This window comes from Rhododendron vialii, chromosome 5a, assembly GCF_030253575.1.
Source record: "Rhododendron vialii isolate Sample 1 chromosome 5a, ASM3025357v1".
Lineage (NCBI taxonomy): Eukaryota > Viridiplantae > Streptophyta > Magnoliopsida > Ericales > Ericaceae > Rhododendron > Rhododendron vialii.
The window spans coordinates 9,423,292-9,440,208 of record NC_080561.1 but is presented as its reverse complement, the minus strand read 5'-3'; the positions used below and the strand labels follow the sequence as shown (position 1 = coordinate 9,440,208).

Below are 16,917 nucleotides of genomic sequence, written 5' to 3'. Positions count from 1 at the left end.
GGAGAAGTAATCCTTTGGCCTCGTTTGATAAAAGTATTAGAGGGGTGAGATTCGTAAGGAAGTGAGATTAAGATTGAGATTGGTTGTGAGATTAAGATTGAGATTGGTAATGAGAAGGGATTAATAAGGAGATGAGATTGGTGATGAGTAAGTTTGTTTGAGATGAGATTAGATGATGAGATTATTAATATCATGTTTGTTTCACATGGGATAGAATTGGATTGATAGTATACATTTCTGCTTTTGCCCTTCACATGGGATATGATTGGTAAGAAGATGTGATTGATGAAGGCTATTTTCGTATTTGTGCATTGGCAATGAGGGGATTGGATTGTTAATACCAAGTCCCCCAAGGTATTGGTTATCTAATGAGGGGATTTACATGCTCATGGGACTAATAGTCCACACCTTCATTGTGAAAACAAACAAAGGATTAATAATCTCTTAGGATTATCAGTCCAATCCCAAGGCCGAAAGTGATTATCAAACAGGGCCTATATGGATTACATATCCCGTCGGCTAATTCTACGGTATTTACGTGAAGTCATATTAATTTAGTGCGTAGGTAGATTTATAGTTGTACTCAGAAGGCTATTTTGCCACAAGCCATCTTGTGTTTTTTTTTTTTTTAATTTACTTTTTTTGATTTGTGTGGATGATATTTAATAAGTTAAAAATAATGATTGAAAAGTTAAAAATATTCATTCTTAAGACATTAAATAGTTTTTTTTTTTATGCTTTTGTCTCTCTTTTTTTTCTTTCAAGTTCGATCTATTTTCTGTTCAACAAAAAAGTTCGATCTTTTCTCCAGATACTCTTGTCGGAATAAATTTAAAAATATTAATTTGTTGACCAAAAACTAATTTTTTATTGATGAATCATTATTCATTGCCTCCAAATAAGTCTTTTTAATATTTTTTTTTGTTAACCAAGTCCTTTTTAATTACTCCTATTATTTTGACTTTTGACAGCGCAATAAGCTATCACCCTTCCTTTCGAAAAAAATTTCAGTCCCGAGCGGGTACCACGTGGTGTTCACTCGAACATCCGAGCCGTCCATTCCTTATTTGAACAACTCAGATTTGGAGAGAGAAAATGGAGAGAGAAAGTGTTAGGGTGAAAGGAGAGGAGAGTTTCAATCTGAACCGTCCAAAAATATATCAAACGACTTGGATGCGCCGAGCGGATACCACGTAGGATACTTTCGCTCTGCACCGAAAAATCTCTCCTTTCTTTCTCTTGGTTGCAACTTGCAAGTGTCCTCCTTATCCTACACTATCCCCACGCCACCCACTCGTTCTGCACTCATCAGCCTTGCCAGTTGCCACTACCACACCAGTTTACTGCTTCAACTAGACTTCAATTCTTCTCAAAAAAAAAAAAAAACTAGACTTTAATTACGCGCTGTACATCTTTGACCATTAGGAAGCTTATATAATCATCCTCAATCAAACCCTAAAAGCTCTAGAGACGACCTCCATTGCCTCAACAGGTATGAATCTTGAATAACCCTGATCTCGTCCCAGTATCTTCTAATTCTGGTTTTTTTCTTGATCAATTGCTCGAATGTGGTGGGTAGTTTCTTGGTTGTCGATTGTTTCTTGGGCGATCCACTGATTTTGCCATCTGGGTTTGGTTCTTTTACCATTCACTGATACTTCACTGTTCATGTTACCTGATTGCGTCACTTGTGCAGATTCTTTCATATAATGTGATCTATATAGTCGCATGCACAAGTATGTCGTTTGATAGTACCATAGGTTCACTAGATGCTTGTTCTGGGTTTGGTGTACGATTAATTTGGATGATTCAAGAACAGATGGCATGTCCCCTGACTCCCCCGAGCAAGGAAACCGATGCCGTCTATAAATGTATGAACGCAGCAGTTTCCCATGGATCCTACGCGTGTTAGGTGCCCGTTGATTTGACCGGATATGAGTGTCAGATTTGAATTTGTAACCAAGGGGCTACATATTTGATTTTTGGTTGAAATTCTTGTGGTCCGGGTTAAATATGCATTGGATACATAGCCCCCAGAAGTGTTGGATGTATGATACTATGGGGCTGTGGTATTATTAATCTCATCACTATTAGTCCGATGGGATAACATATGCTATGGAATTATGTATCCCTTTGCTATTAATCCCGTTAAACAAGCAGGCCGGAGTTGTACAAGTTATACTTCGTTGATAAAAAATGACTTCTGTAGGTTTGCATTTTTTTTTTTTTAGCTGTCCATTGTATTTAATTGCCTGTATAGTCCCAACATTACTTTCTGCACATGCTTCGTTTAGTTTATTTTACTGATATAGTACTGGACTTCATGTGCAGGTTCCTCAATTCTATTAGCAATATTTATATTCATATTAGTATATTTCTGACTTCCCAAGCAATATTCCTTCTGCAGGATAAACTGATTGTTCCTATCAGTTGCACAATTCGACCAATGATGCTGATGCTGTCGTCAACATCTACAATCATTCAGTTCATTCCTGAAAGTTAGACTGCATCCTTCGTTCTTAAAAGCAAGACATTGGTCAGCTTTATTGCACTATTTCTAGAGACATGAGCACCTCATCACCGTTGCAACATTGTAATTCACCTTTTGGTGATATTTAATGTTAAAAGGATTGCCGGAATTGTGGACCTGAAAGCAAATGGAAACAGTGGCTAGTTCAAAGATGGAGAATCACAAGTCTCTTAACTCAAGGGATCCACCTACTAACCGTGCTTTAACACCACTAAGGGTGTTAAGAGGTGTAACATGTTTAATGGTGTTAGTTCTAACAGCATTTATGATGTTAGTGTACGCTGGTTTTGTGACTGCCGTCATCCTCCGATTTTTCAGCATACACTACAGCAGGAAAATAACATCCTTTTTCTTTGGCGCCTGGCTAGCTTTGTGGCCTTTTCTATTTGAAAAGATCAACAAAACGAAGGTGGTTTTCTCTGGAGACAATGTTCCAGCTGGGGAGGAGCGTGTTTTACTTATTGCGAACCATCGAACTGAGGTTGATTGGATGTACTTGTGGGACCTTGCATTACGCAAGGGTCAGATTGGATCCATAAAGTATGTTCTTAAGAGTAGTTTGATGAAGCTACCCGTGTTTGGTTGGGTATTTCATATTATGGAGTTCATTCCAGTAGAGAGGCGATGGGAAGTTGATGGAGTAATCATGCACCAAATGCTTTCATCTTTTAAGGGTCCTCAAGATCCCCTCTGGCTTGCACTTTTCCCTGAAGGAACAGATTTCACGTAATTTCTTTGATCCCTTTTTTTGAATAAATGCATCACTGCATTTTGGTCTCTTCAGTCGATACCTGCTCTCTGCTTGATAATCAATTTGATGTATTGTTGTATCCAATTTCTGTGATTATTGCAGCGCCTTTTACTGATAGCTTTAGGAAATTTAGAGATGTTATAAGGCACATTAATTGATTCATAGGAACTCTATATGCTGTTCTGACAAAGCATGGCATGTATTTTGATATTGCAAATTTTGGGTTTCTGTAAGAAACATGCTTCCTCCTCTTTCATATTTGTGTAGTCATTAAGTTTCTATGTACAGTGATCAAAAGTGCATTCGAAGTCAAAAGCATGCTGCTGAAAATGGATTGCCAATCCTGAAGAATGTCCTGCTTCCAAAAACAAAGGGCCTTTGTGCCTGTTTGGAAGAATTGAAGGACTCCTTGGATGCAGGTTGTTTAATGCTCCCTTTCTCACTGTTTCCCGACATTCCATTTGTTGGCCTTTGTTTGTTCTGCTAGCATGTGTTATCGGTGTTCTAAAGTTTACATGTGATGATATTGATGGGAACTCTGTTCCACTAGCATGATTTCAGATGGGAATATAGTTGTCGGTAATGCAGTCATGCTTAGTTTAGTTGCTCATGTCACTAGGCCCCAATAACTGAGAGCTATGTTCCACCATATATTCAACTTGTAGACTTTGTTCAGGAAACAAAAACAAAAACAAATAGACTTCTAGTTCAGTTTCTTCTTTGTCTTTCTTTTCACCGCTGCCCTTCTGCAACCCCTCAACCCACAAGCCAGAATATCTTTCCTTACGTCACCCGTTGCCAAAGGGGAAGAACAAGAATAAGTGGGGTTTCAGATTGAAAGCTGAAGAGAAGACCTCACAACCAAGGTGATACGAACAGAGAGGAATAACCAATCGATAATACACCTTCCTTTAAATTGTTGAATACTACGAATGTGGGGTCTTGGTAAATTGGACTATTATATTGCTTTCCATTGCCTCCACAGCTTTTTGTTTTACCTACTTGTGTTTTTCTTTAAGTAGATTTCCAGCATTTTTCAATCTGTCTACTATCACTGCAGTTTATGACATAACTATTGGGTACAAGCATCGCTGCCCAACTTTCTTCGACAATGCCTGTGGAGTAAACCCTTCGGAAGTACACATCCATGTCTGTCGTATCCCTGTCAATGACATCCCAACATCTGAAGACAAGATTGGTTCATGGCTGCTGGATAGATTCTGTCTCAAGGACAAATTGCTTTCTGACTTTTATTTACGAGGCCATTTCCCCCGTGAAGGAACAGAAAATGATTTGTCTATGGTGAGGTGTTTAATGAACTTTTTTGGAGTAATAGTCTTTACCAGCCTTTGTACATTCTTCACCCTTTTCTCATCTGGATGGTTCAAAATGTACGTCTCTTTAGTTTGTGCATATCTCGCATCGGCTACGTACTTCAATATTCGACCTTGTCCATTGTTAGCCATGTGAAAGCTGCATTCTTCTCTTTTCTTTCCACGTATTCGACCTTCTCCGTCACTGGGTATGTATATGTACAACCCTGTGGTCATTACGAAGTTTTTATATCTAACAGCTGGGGCACTTCTTGTAGAAATGAGCCAACCTCATTGTAAACTCTAGAACAATTATGGGGACCAAATATAAAGTTCTGTTCCATTTCCTGGAATAAATGCTTTCCTGATAATTATGATCTCCTTGTGGTGCAGTTCTACTTGTTTTTTGTATATTGCTTGCAAAATCTGTATTCTTCACTGGTTATTTTGGTTGTTATTGACAATATCTGTGCATTGTCTACGGGCTTAGTGACTGTGAGTGGAACCAAGGAGTTAAACTCAACCGAACCACTAGGGTTTGGCTATGGGAACTGCATGGTCTGCATTGAATCCGAAAGAGAGGAGGAGGGTACAAGGTTGATTCCTAGAGTTGATAGCACACACTTGGTTAGACACCTACGTCGGCATAAGGGAAAGAATGGTAGATCTTAAGTGCATGGGCCTACAAATTGATTAAGCAAAGATAGTTTGTATCGGATAGATCAATACGTGGGTTATGTCATTATGCTGTAAGCATACCTTTTCTGGATATCTGAAAACTTGTTCTACAGCCTTTCATGATTTTGGGAACATTATATACATGGAGAACTAGTCATATATAGCCCCAGACTACACTAGTCGTCTTCTTTTATCTAGTTTTTAAACTAAAACAAAGATGCCGAGTTTCTCAATCTCCCTCAGAAGTTAGAACTCAGGAGTACGCGTTTATTCTCTGATAATTCCCAAGGGTAGGTTTTCTAACATCTAAATCTTGTAGCCTCTACAGATTCTTCCCTCTGTGATGCTACTTTTCTATGCATTCTGTAATACAACCTTTTCAAGGAAACTACTTGTAGATTATTTGTTCAGTGACTCTGCATGACGATGCTGTGGAAATGGGTTAAGACGGAGACTAGACCAGGAATAAAAGCGAACCCTATATTCTTGGCTGCTTGTTCTTTCGTCTACAGTTCTTAGGCTTGGTAAGTGTCAGACTCGTCTAAACTCCATGACCGAGGAGACAAGGGTGTGGAAAAAAATTCTTGTTTCTTCAGTATCCTTCTTTACCATTCGTAGTGGATGCTGTTTTTGATCCTCCGTAGTGAAAGATTGCGTAATTCGCATTCACGCATGCAGGCATGCGTGCATCAGTGAGTACCCATTGTCCAACAAAAATATCGGACACGTCCATAGCACCAGTACGTTGCAAAACCCTCGCTAAGCTAATCACCATATGGAAAATCACATTTCTATAAAAGAATGAATCTATTGAAAACTGAAAATCTTAAGTACAGGAATAATATATGTTCTCTGCCTAGACATTTTGATACAATCAATTGAATGCCTAGTCAGTCATCCGTTATTGCATAATCCTATGAACCCCATATCGCATGGATTCGGAATACGGATTACTATAAGGTACATAAATAGAATCAAATAAATACGAAAATCAGTCAAATTTTTCATCATATGTAAGAGCAGTTTTCAGCTGGTGGTTACCGGAGGGATTCTTTCGATGGTTGGGATGTAACCGATGAGAATCTTTTAACGCTTTGGAGGCTTGATGATCCTCTGTAGAACCACAGTCCTCGCCCTACGAATATCCCTGCTGCAAATATCAGCTTGTGAGCCTAATTCCTCCACATTCTTCATAAACATTGCCAACTGCTTCCTTATCTCCTCTATTCCAACTTTCACAGCCTCTTCTTCAATGGCGAAATTGGCATTATGCATAAGCGATTCAATCTCAATCTCCAACCGATCGATGAGTACCCGAATATTATCCAAGTCCTTAATGGCAACATAGGTTCCCACCTGCATAAAGCTGAGGACTTCCTTCTGTCCTTTCAAAGCAGTCTCATAGTTCTTCCATAAAGAATCAATCCACCTACCCATTGATCCCAATGGAATAGAAGTTGCTGCAGCCAGAGCTGCTGCGACTGGTGGTGCCGCCATGGCTGCAGCCACCACCGAGCAAATCAACACCGCAGCAAATGTGGCAGCGAATATGATACTCGAAACCTTCCTCCATGCATGAATGTACTTGAGCTTCTTGTCAAGTTTCTTCTTTCTGAGTTTCAATTTGTCAAGCATTTGGATCTGGTGCTTATAAACAGATTGAAATACTTGGATGAACTCTTCGGTGAAAGGATCACCGGAATTCCTGAAATTCTTCAAGTCCTCTAGGGTTTTTACGAACTTGTTACTCCCATCAACTGTCTCTTCATCAAACGTTTGCAGCGCGACAAGAATGAGCAACTGGCTATCGCGAGCGCGCTTGAGGCATTTCTCCAATGCAGCACAGAAATCTAGGGTTTGCAGGCTATTCTCGAAGTACTCCTCAACAAGTTCAAACAACTCCTCAGTCTTCCATATGTCTTTCTTGCATTCCAAGATCACTTTCACTACCTCCTGGTTCATTTCCAAAAGGCATTCTGTTACTTGTTTTAGCGAATCGAATGAAAGTGCACGAACTTCAACCCCAACTGCTAGCGTGTTGATTACTTGATTTGTTCGAGTTTGCAGATTCGTATCGAATGACTGCAAGTCCTCGTCGAGTTTGCACGCTGCTTCGTAGGAGTTGAGCTCTGTTGAGTATTGGATATTGTTGTTGAAATGGATTGGTGGTGGTGGTGTTGAAGCTTCAGCTGGGGGTTTTGAGCTAATGTGGTTCCCCATGGTTTGAACAATTGGGATCTGTAGAAATCAAGAGGAGATAGAAAACCAACTTCAGTATACTATCTCAAACAATCAAATTCTGTGAATACCAGTGGTCTAAAAAGTCGCTAGGTGCTAGTCGGATGGATGAGGGACGCCTAGTGCCTAGGGGCTGATTAGTCGGGCGCCTAGCACCTAGCAGCCAACTAATTGGATTTTAATCTGGGCGTTGGACCCCCGCCTAGACTGACTTTTAGAACACTGGTGAATGCCAAAAAGAATCTCCTTGAAAACCCAACTTCAGAAATCTAACTTTTTGGTTGTAATCCTCCAAAAACAGTGGGATTATGAAGGGAAAATCTAGTTCCTGGTAACAAATAGGCAAAATTAGAAAACCAACTTCAGAAATCTCTAACTCTTCGGGTGGAATTTTGGAAACCAGTTTTGCAACACAGTTTTCAGAAAACTGATTCAATATCAAAACCACAATCTTAATTTCAGCTCGTGTCGATTCCCACGGGAAAAAAGTTTTGAGATTTCGAACGAACTTGTCAATGTTCTTAGAGAAATGATTTGTTTTCTGAAAAATCTTCCAAAATGAAAGGATGCACAATAACACGCAATCTGCTTCTCATAGATTTCGCAATCTCGAAAATTCAGGGAAATCACTGAACCCCTATTCAAGCTTTCGGAAGAAATTGAACTAGAACTTCAAGCCTTTGGAAAGTGACCAGAACAAGGAATTACCTGATAATGGACCACAAACAGAAAATTTGGCGAAATGGGCTTTGTTCCTTAGCTGCTTTTAAAGAGGAAAGCGATGTGGGAAAAAGTGGATGAGAGAGAGAGAGAGAGAGAGAGAGAGATTGTGGGTAAGAGGAATATTGAAGAAGCTTACAAAAGAAATTAAAACCGTTAGGGGATTCAGGAAAGAGATGAGAGATTTAATTATGAGAGAATGGCTTGCACGCATGAGTTAAATGAGATTGGAGGTGGAAAACGCGGGAAGCAATGACTTCTCTCTCTCTCTCTCTCTAGAACTGTACATAAATGCATACATGATACAATACACATACACATATACTCACCGACCCAGTTGAGTTCGTTTTTTCCGAATCTATCTATGTAAAGATCCAACGCGCCAACAGTTGTTATTACCAGAAAATGAGATACTTGAGCTGAAAGACTGGTTAGTGACACAGAGGCGAGAGAGAGAGAGAGAGAGAGAGAGAGAAGGGTCTTCTACTTTGAAGTTGGTTGTAAAAGATGTCGTGTTCTTGAAATGACCTAAACACCCATGTCATTCTTTATTACTCCAGCGGTAGAAAAAATGATTTTTTTGAAGTTTTTTATTTATTTATTTATGGAAGCGTGGATTTTGAGGTTGACAAACAAGGAAAACGAAAGTCAAAAGGGGAGTTATACAGACGGAGCTATGTTAGGGCCGGGGTCGCTTTCGGGCATGACAATCTCTGAGTTATCGAGTTTTAAATTTTTTATTTTATATATATTTAATTTTTAATATTATTAATAATTGTATTTGTGTATAACTACTTACTATCTTAATAATTTTGGTTTGATTTCATAAAGAATCGGTTATTTTACATTTTCAATTTTTCATTTTTAATTTCTTTCATAAATGAACAATAAGCACGTAATAGTTGAAATATGGCTTAAAGAAAAAATACAAAATGATTGATATACTTTAAGGAAGTTGTTAATGCCACGGGACAATTTGTTCGTGCCGCAGACATTAATTACATTGAATGATAAAAAGGCTCAATTGCCCTCTCAGCAATCAAAATTGTACACCTTTTATTGCATTAATTAGTGTTCAATCCTTTTATTGCCTAGTCTAGTAGCGTGGGAGGAGTTAAAAATGAAGAAACCATTATACTTAGTTAAAGATTTGAGAAGTTATTGGTAATTCAGTTTTTTTTTTTAATCGTATCAACTTGGTTTTATAGAAGAAAGATTTTGTTCGGAGTCCTACTATTGGTACCGAAGTTTGGGGTATTGAAAATGTACAACGGTTTGCGGGCTAATTTTGGATCACGCACAAATAATTCCAACCATTCATTAATTAAAATAATTTTTCGAGTGGCTTTTCAAAAAATCTGCTCAATTGAATATGCATAAGTGGTTGATCTAAACTTCAAGTTGTCATTCAGAATTGTAAACTCTAAATGATAAATTAAAAGATTAGATCAACCACTATTGGAAATCCAATTGAGCTGATTTTTTGCAGGGACCACTCAAAAAATTATATTTCAAATTAATGAAAGGTTTGAATTATTCATGTGGGACCAAAAAGTAGGCCCCACATGCCATTATACATTTTCGGTACCCCAAGATTCGGTACCGATAGCATTTTCGTTTTGGTTGGGTCTTGTGATAGTGGGAGTATCAAATTAGATTAGGAATAAGATCAACAACAAAAAAGGATTAGGAGTGGAAAATTTATGAAGAGGATTTGTAGATTAGGAATAAGATCAACAACAAAAAAGGATTAGGAGTGGAAACTTTATGAAGAGGATTTGTAGACTGTACACGGAAAGTCACCAAGAGACATTTTTGAAACGGTCTTTCTATTGTCAGCCCAGTGGGTTGACAATAAGCACATAAGAGAATAAGGAAAACACATATTTTTATATATTTTTTTACACTTTTTAATATACATTCACACTTCTTATTGTCAGCCCAGTGGGCTGATTTTAGATTTTTCCTTTTTCGAAAAGCTAAATGAGAAAAGACAAGCCAAAACAATTTTGCTTGCTTGGGAGGGCAATTGAGCCTTTTTAACAATTCTGTCTAATTAATGTCCGTGGCAGGAACAAAACACCCGTGGCATTAACAGCTTTCATACTTTAACTGCATTGGCTAAATTTTTTTCAATGTATAAATGTAATGCATTGAAAAATAAAAACTTTATGATACAATAAATATATGTTTTGATAAAAAATATACGTCTACTAAGCTAGCTCCCCCAAATTCAAAATCCTAACTCCGCTATTGGAGTCATATACACTTTATTCCTACTGTCCTGTATTTGTATCTAACAAAAAAATACTCCGTATGCTACTTATAGTTGCATATAGATTTGTGTTCACACACAAATTTGTCTAAAATCTTTTGATATATATAGGTCTATCATTATTTGTGAAGCTCACGTACATCCGATTCTAAATACATTTGAGATAATTATCTATATGAACACAAACTTTTTCTTAACAAAATAAGGTCTAAACAAAACTTGAAGATACCCTCACAACAAATGTTTTCCACATCCCACAAGTAATATTTGATTATTGAGTTCACTTCACTTTTTCCTTAGTATTTTTAATTCTTCACATACCGGCCAATCCATTTCCACAACACTTTTTTTAATCTCCATTCACATACACTTTACGATCATGACAGTCTTGACAGAGAAGGAGAAGGTAAAGGAATTTTTCAGAAAGGTTGGTGAAATTTGAGCCTTGACTGGGGCCTCGTTGCAAGGAAAGGATGAAAAAATTAAATTTTTTTAATAATCTTCTTCTTTTTCAATTACTCCATCAAGAAAGCTGTGGGACCTGTAATTTGGAATTTCTTATTTAGAAACACAGTCTTACAAAACATTCTTGCTGAAAAAAGAAGATTTTTTTTTTTGTGAAATAATTTTTTTTTCTTTTACTTTATTTTTTTTTAGAATAAATTGCCCCACATAATATTTCAAACAACTGAACGGAGCCTAACAAACTCAAGAAGAAGACGTACAGAAAAAGAAACGCAATCAATAATTAGAGTCAGAACAGTTAAGTATACATTGACAATATTATAAGCGTATTCATTTTACTTGCAGGTCAACAAATGAGAATAAGTTACTACTACTCTATCCCTCCCAAAACATTGGTCTTTCTCTTTCAGGAAAAGTCAATATTTTTTGAAGTTCAAAAAAAAAAAATTGCTTTCGTGTATGATTTTCTTTAAATTCTTCCGCATCAATTCATTGAGATATTTAAATTATTCTCAAAAAATTTAAAAAATTATTTACCAAGAAAATTTATTTTTAATTCAAAAAATGACATGACTTTGTGTAGCGACGGATAATTAATAATCAAAATAGGTCCAAGGGACAAATCAATAGGAAATGGTATTTGCTTCGTAAGAATAAGAATGAACTTCTATGAAATGAAAGAGTTTCACGGAAATTGTCTTGATCGTCGGATATCCTTGAGAAATAAATAGGAAGAAGTGTTATGAAATTATGAGTCGAGGGAGTACTACCCTCTGATAGCTAACAAAAAGACCCATAGGGAGTAAACATAAGATTGTTGTCCGACGATATGAAGGAAGCACATTCAATCTTTTTTCGTTTTTTGAACTAATTGTTTTTTGTTTTGAACAGATATGAGGAAAGTAAATGATAGCTATTGATCGATATACATTTGATCAATGAGAAAAAACTTTCACAAGAAAGAAAACACAACTAACAAAGCCATGCAAATACATATAGTAATGAATTTCATATTGGCACTTTCAAACAATTTATATATGAGAAAGAAAGTTCCGTGAATTTCGTATTGGCACTTTCTTTCTCAGATTTTGAGTAGGACAATCGTCCGTCTCATCCGCCCCTCGGTCTTCATTGCTTTTATTTATTTCATGCACATATACACAAACATACAGTCCATTCCCTAAAGCAAAAAATAGAGGATTATAATCTATATAGGGCCATGAATCTCTTTGTATTTGGGAAGAGAGATGACATGCATGCAAGAAGAAATGATGAGTATTTTACCTGAGAATTCTCTTGAGGTTCTTAGACTCCACAACTTGAAAGGGAAACTCTTGATTTAGCTTGTCCAATACATTGCAGCTCAAAGGAACTATTTATCCTAAAAATGAACCGCAAAAAGGGTAAACTTGTGAGAAAAGTAATCATGAATTTTTGCACATGGAATGATAACTTTACAACTACCGTAAAAACGTCGTAAATAATAGTAAGTCGTCCACGTGTAAAAGATGAAATAAATACCAGCTTTGCCAGTTCAATTTTTCAAAAATCCTCGTGCAAACACTAGCTGTCTCGAGGATATCGTTTGGCCCTTTGGGCGTTTTTGCGGATAAAAAAAAAAGAAAAAGATATCGTTTGACAAATGTAGTAACCCGATTAATGCAAGTCAAAGAAAATAGTTATAGCAAGCGTGTGACGTCGTACTGGCACTATTAATTGTTCCAGATTCTTTTCGTCTCTCTCACATCTCAACGACGCACGCGGTACAACAAAAGAGTTCCCCGTGAAAAAATTACGGAAAAATTGAATGACTAAGGCTCTATTTGTTTGGACGTAAAATATTTTTCGGTAAAATGTATTACCTATTTTCCAGTATTTGGTTGTATAATAAAATATTTTTCATTAATTGAATGAAAATAACTTATCCTTAAATCTTCCGTAAGTTATTTTTTAAAATGAACCCACTGCCTTCTACTGTAATTCTCATTGCTCAGTTTTCTCTATCGTCAATCCTGACCCACACATTCAATTCTCTTATTCTCATATCTCTCTCTCTCTCTCTAAATACCGAAAAATAAAAATTTAAAGTTTATTTTTTGAAAAATCATTTTACATCAAAATAAACAAACGAAGCCTAAATTCATTGCAACAAGTAAGATAAATTGATGTCAAAATCTATTTGACAATTAAAGATAAGATAGAGATAGAATGACAAATTGGTAGTAAGCTTGCATGTTAGACTTGTGTAACACAAACAGGAAAAGCGGAGCAAAAGTGACCCGTATTTCTCTCTCCGCCGCGCGCTCCGACCCGGCTCTTCCTTTTCCCCGAGATTCGGGCTGTTTTTCCCAACCGGATTCGGGATGACACGTCACCTTGATGATACGTGGCGTGGAATTAGTGGTTAGCGATTTTTGTGGAAAATTAAGAAAAACGATTCACGCCACGTCAAATTTCCTCTTTTAAACTCACGTGCTTTATACCGCTGTCCTCATTTGTTGTTCTTATCAAGCCACTTCGAACAAGGTTGTTGTAATTGTTATCCATTCTTCCTAATCACGTTTTGTCTCAAATTAAATGACAATTTTTGATATTCGTGTTAATTTCAATTCCTTATATTTTTCAATATGAATCTTAAAAAATATGCACTGTGAATCTTGTTTGATAGTTATCGATTAGTTCTATTATACAAAGTTTTCAAACTCATGAAAAATATTATAGATTGAAACATATAAGTAATGAAAAATGACACAAATTTCAAAAATGTCATCCTCTTTTGGGACGGAGGGAATATTTATTTTTTGAATTAAAAATGATTTATTGTGAGAGAATAACTTATCTCGTAAAATGAGAAATAAATACTTATAGAATTATTCTAACCTTTGCCCAAAGGGTGTCAAATAATAGATAAAAAGGTGCATTAATATCTGATAAAAGCATATTGATATTTGTGAAAATGTATTAATATTTATGAGATATATAATGATGTATGAACTTATTTGAAATTATGTGCATATTATCTTTTGTCTTGTAGGCGGAGGTTAGCAAAACGGATACTTAAAAATAAGAACTTTAGTTGAAGGAGGCCTTATTAATTCAAAAATAATACATCCACTGTCACGACCCACGCTAGCTGACCCACTTTACCTTTCGCCTAACCACGTGGCTCAAAAAGTTAATCTCAAGTTATATAGTAGCTGCTCGTGGTACGTTATATATGGAATTCACTTTTCCATATCTTCCGATGTGGGATCTCACAATCTCCCCTACTTGGACCGCAACGTCCCCATTGCACCCCAAAATCCATCACTTCACTCACCAAGCGATATAGGACAAGTTCCCGTTAAGCACGACAAGCACCTCAAGCTCGTCTCATGTGGGACCTGCCCAAATACAACAAGCACCTCAATCTCCTCACTTGTCGGGCCCATCCAAGCACGTCTCCTCGCGGGACCCGCCCTACACTTCCGGTTGATGCAAGCTCTAATACCACCTATCACGACTCGCGCCAGCTGATCTGCTTAACCACTTTGGGCCTCGCACGGATAATCCGAGCCGTTTAATAATTTAAAAAAAAAAACTAAATGGGACTGTGAAAATTCAGCTCAATTCGATATGTGTAAGTGTTTGATCTAATCTTCTCATTTTTGAAAAATCAGAAAATCCATATCTTTCCATTTTTTCCAAATTGAAAGATTAGATCGAGCACCTACATATATCGGATTGAGCTGATTTTTTATTGGGCCACTCATTTTTTTTTAAAATTATTAAACAGTTCGGACATTAGTGCAAGGCACGAAATGGGCCCCACACTGTGTGCGATTTGGTGGGTGTATCATTTCTGTTGTTAATTAATCAACACAAACAACTTAGGACATGGCTTCCAAAAAACCAAGAAACATTTGAAATTAAAATTGAGGGAAAAACAAAAAAACAAAAAAGCCTAAGATGGAATTCTCGCCGGTCTACTAGAGACTAGTATGCTGGTGCAAATTAATGAGTCGAGTTTTGCAGTATTCGAGCTTGGCTTGTTTTTTAAATGAGCTTGCAACTCGAGCTCAGCTTGATTACAAACGAGTCTAGTCCAGTTTATTTACTAAAAGAGCCGAGCTTTTTCATGCCGAGGCGAGCTTTAGAGTAATGAGCTCGGTTGGCTTGTTTCTTAAATGAGCTTGCAACTCGAGCTCGGCTTGATTACAAACGAGCCTAGTCCAATTTATTTACTAAAAGAGCCGAGCTTTTTCATGCTGATGCGAGCTTTAAAGTAATGAGCTCGGTTGGTTTACTAAACGAGTTGAGCCCAAACAAATCGACTCTCAAGTTGCTCGCGAGCAGTTCGATTTTCGTTTGTAACCCGCCTCCATAGTGGACTGCACAGTGCATTTGGTTTTGTCAGTACATAGCGTATTCAACTCCCCTGATTTAATTTGTTCGTATGGTTTTTTCATTCGAAAGTACGTTGATTAAAAACCATGCTGGATTAAAATCAGTTGGAAATTCTAGCCGGTGCTCCGAAAATTTCTGAACGGTCAGCCAAAGGAAAAAGATAAGGTCGTTGAAGACTGTAATCTCGAGTAATGTGGGTCAATGTGAACTAATGGAAATCTCTCTCTCTCTCTCCACCCCGGCCGTATGCTGCGTACGGGTATTCATCTTCATCTTTTTAGGAATAGGTTAAACATCTATTAAATGAAAAAAAAAAAAAAAAAACTCTCTCCACAAAAGATCCAATCCTAATTGACAAGCTTTGGCATGCAGTCATAGATAGGAAGTGACTACCTAATCTTGAAGACTCACGTTGGGCACGTGCTTTGCATGCACGCTTGTTAGGCTAAAAAAGCCACTGCGAATTATTTTTTGTTCTTATTTAAAATTTTATAGCATTTGTTAGTTTTTTGTTAATTTTTTGAGAATTATTGATTCATCTGATGAAAGAAATCTAAAAAGTAAAAAATTACGATCAAAACCCATATTTTTTGAATAAAGGAAAAAAATTGGCTTATTGACTTATTTTTGTTATCATTAAAGTGGAGTAAAAGTAAAAAACTATGATTGAAACCCATTCTTCCTATCCACATTTTTCATTCAGCTAAGCGAAATAAAAATTTATTTTTTAAATTAAAAGTGATGTATTATGAAAGAATGATTTGTTTCGTAAAACGAAAAATAAATATTCAAAGAGTACTCTAAGAATTTTAGTGGAAGGAGGCCTTATTAATTCAAAAATGATACACCCATTTCACCAAAGGCCACTGCACACCATGTGGGGTCCACTTTAGGCCTCAAACTGATGATTCAAGCTATTCAATAATTTTAGAAAAAAAAATTGAGTGAGCTCATGTAAATTCAACTCAATCCGATATGTATAAATGCTTGATCCAATCTTCTCATTTTTTAAAAATCGGAAAATCCAATCTTTCCATTTTTTTGATTTTTCCCAAATTGAAAAATTGGATCGAGCACGTACATATATCGGATTGAGCTAACTTTTCATTGAGCCACTCTTTTTTTTTTTAAATTATTGATCGCCTCTGATCATCCATGCGAGGCCCGAAATGGGCTCCATATGGTCTGCAGTGGCCTTTGGTGCGGTGGGTGTATCATTTCTGTTATTAATCAACTCAAACAACTTAGGACATGGCTTCCAAAAAACCAAGAAACATTTGAAATTAAAATTAAAGACAAAAAAACAAAAACAAAAACCTAAGATGGAATTCTCCCCGGTCTACTAGAGACTATACTGGTGCAAATTAACGAGTCGAGTTTTGCAATATTCGAGTTCAGCTCGTTTTCTAAACGAGCTTGAAACTCGAGCTCGGTTTGTTTACTGAACGAGCTTGAAACTCGAGCTCGGCTTGTTTACAAACGAACCTAACAAGCTGACTCTCAAGTTGTTTGATCACGAGCAGTTCGATTTTCATTTGCAACCCGTCTACATAGTGGACTG

At 36.9% G+C, this 16,917-nt stretch overlaps 2 protein-coding genes across 4 annotated transcripts; one reads left to right on the top strand and one right to left on the bottom strand.

Annotated features, from left to right (window-relative positions):
* The first annotated feature begins 1,237 nt into the window (after positions 1 to 1,237).
* LOC131325683 (probable 1-acyl-sn-glycerol-3-phosphate acyltransferase 5) lies at positions 1,238 to 4,975 on the top strand. The gene is made up of 4 exons (XM_058358077.1): positions 1,238 to 1,492; positions 2,408 to 3,256; positions 3,570 to 3,700; positions 4,342 to 4,975. Exons 2-4 carry the CDS (start codon positions 2,658 to 2,660, stop codon positions 4,749 to 4,751), a joined length of 1,140 nt encoding a protein of 379 aa, XP_058214060.1. The 5' UTR covers positions 1,238 to 1,492; positions 2,408 to 2,657; the 3' UTR covers positions 4,752 to 4,975.
* LOC131325684 (UPF0496 protein At4g34320-like) lies at positions 4,450 to 12,317 on the bottom strand. 3 transcript variants are annotated; one of them, XM_058358078.1, is made up of 2 exons: positions 12,255 to 12,317; positions 4,450 to 7,510 (listed from the first exon to the last, which is right to left on the bottom strand). In XM_058358078.1, the coding sequence occupies exon 2, from the start codon at positions 7,490 to 7,492 to the stop codon at positions 6,359 to 6,361; it is 1,134 nt and encodes a 377-aa protein (XP_058214061.1). In that variant the 5' UTR covers positions 7,493 to 7,510; positions 12,255 to 12,317; the 3' UTR covers positions 4,450 to 6,358. The 3 variants fall into 3 exon arrangements, with proteins under 3 accessions (XP_058214061.1, XP_058214063.1, XP_058214062.1); XM_058358080.1 differs by lacking the exon at positions 12,255 to 12,317 and adding an exon at positions 8,560 to 8,685; XM_058358079.1 differs by lacking the exon at positions 12,255 to 12,317 and adding an exon at positions 8,219 to 8,522.
* Between the last annotated feature and the right edge of the window lie 4,600 nt (positions 12,318 to 16,917).

Excerpts from the sequence above, each read along its gene's own strand:
- LOC131325684 (XM_058358078.1), bottom strand. The coding sequence starts at position 7,492 with ATGGGGAACCACATTAGCTCAAAACCCCCAGCTGAAGCTTCAACACCA.
- LOC131325683 (XM_058358077.1), top strand. The coding sequence starts at position 2,658 with ATGGAAACAGTGGCTAGTTCAAAGATGGAGAATCACAAGTCTCTTAAC. Across the intron at positions 3,257-3,569 it reads CCTGAAGGAACAGATTTCAC|TGATCAAAAGTGCATTCGAA; the intron begins GTAATTTCTTTG and ends TTCTATGTACAG. Across the intron at positions 3,701-4,341 it reads GAAGGACTCCTTGGATGCAG|TTTATGACATAACTATTGGG; the intron begins GTTGTTTAATGC and ends CTATCACTGCAG.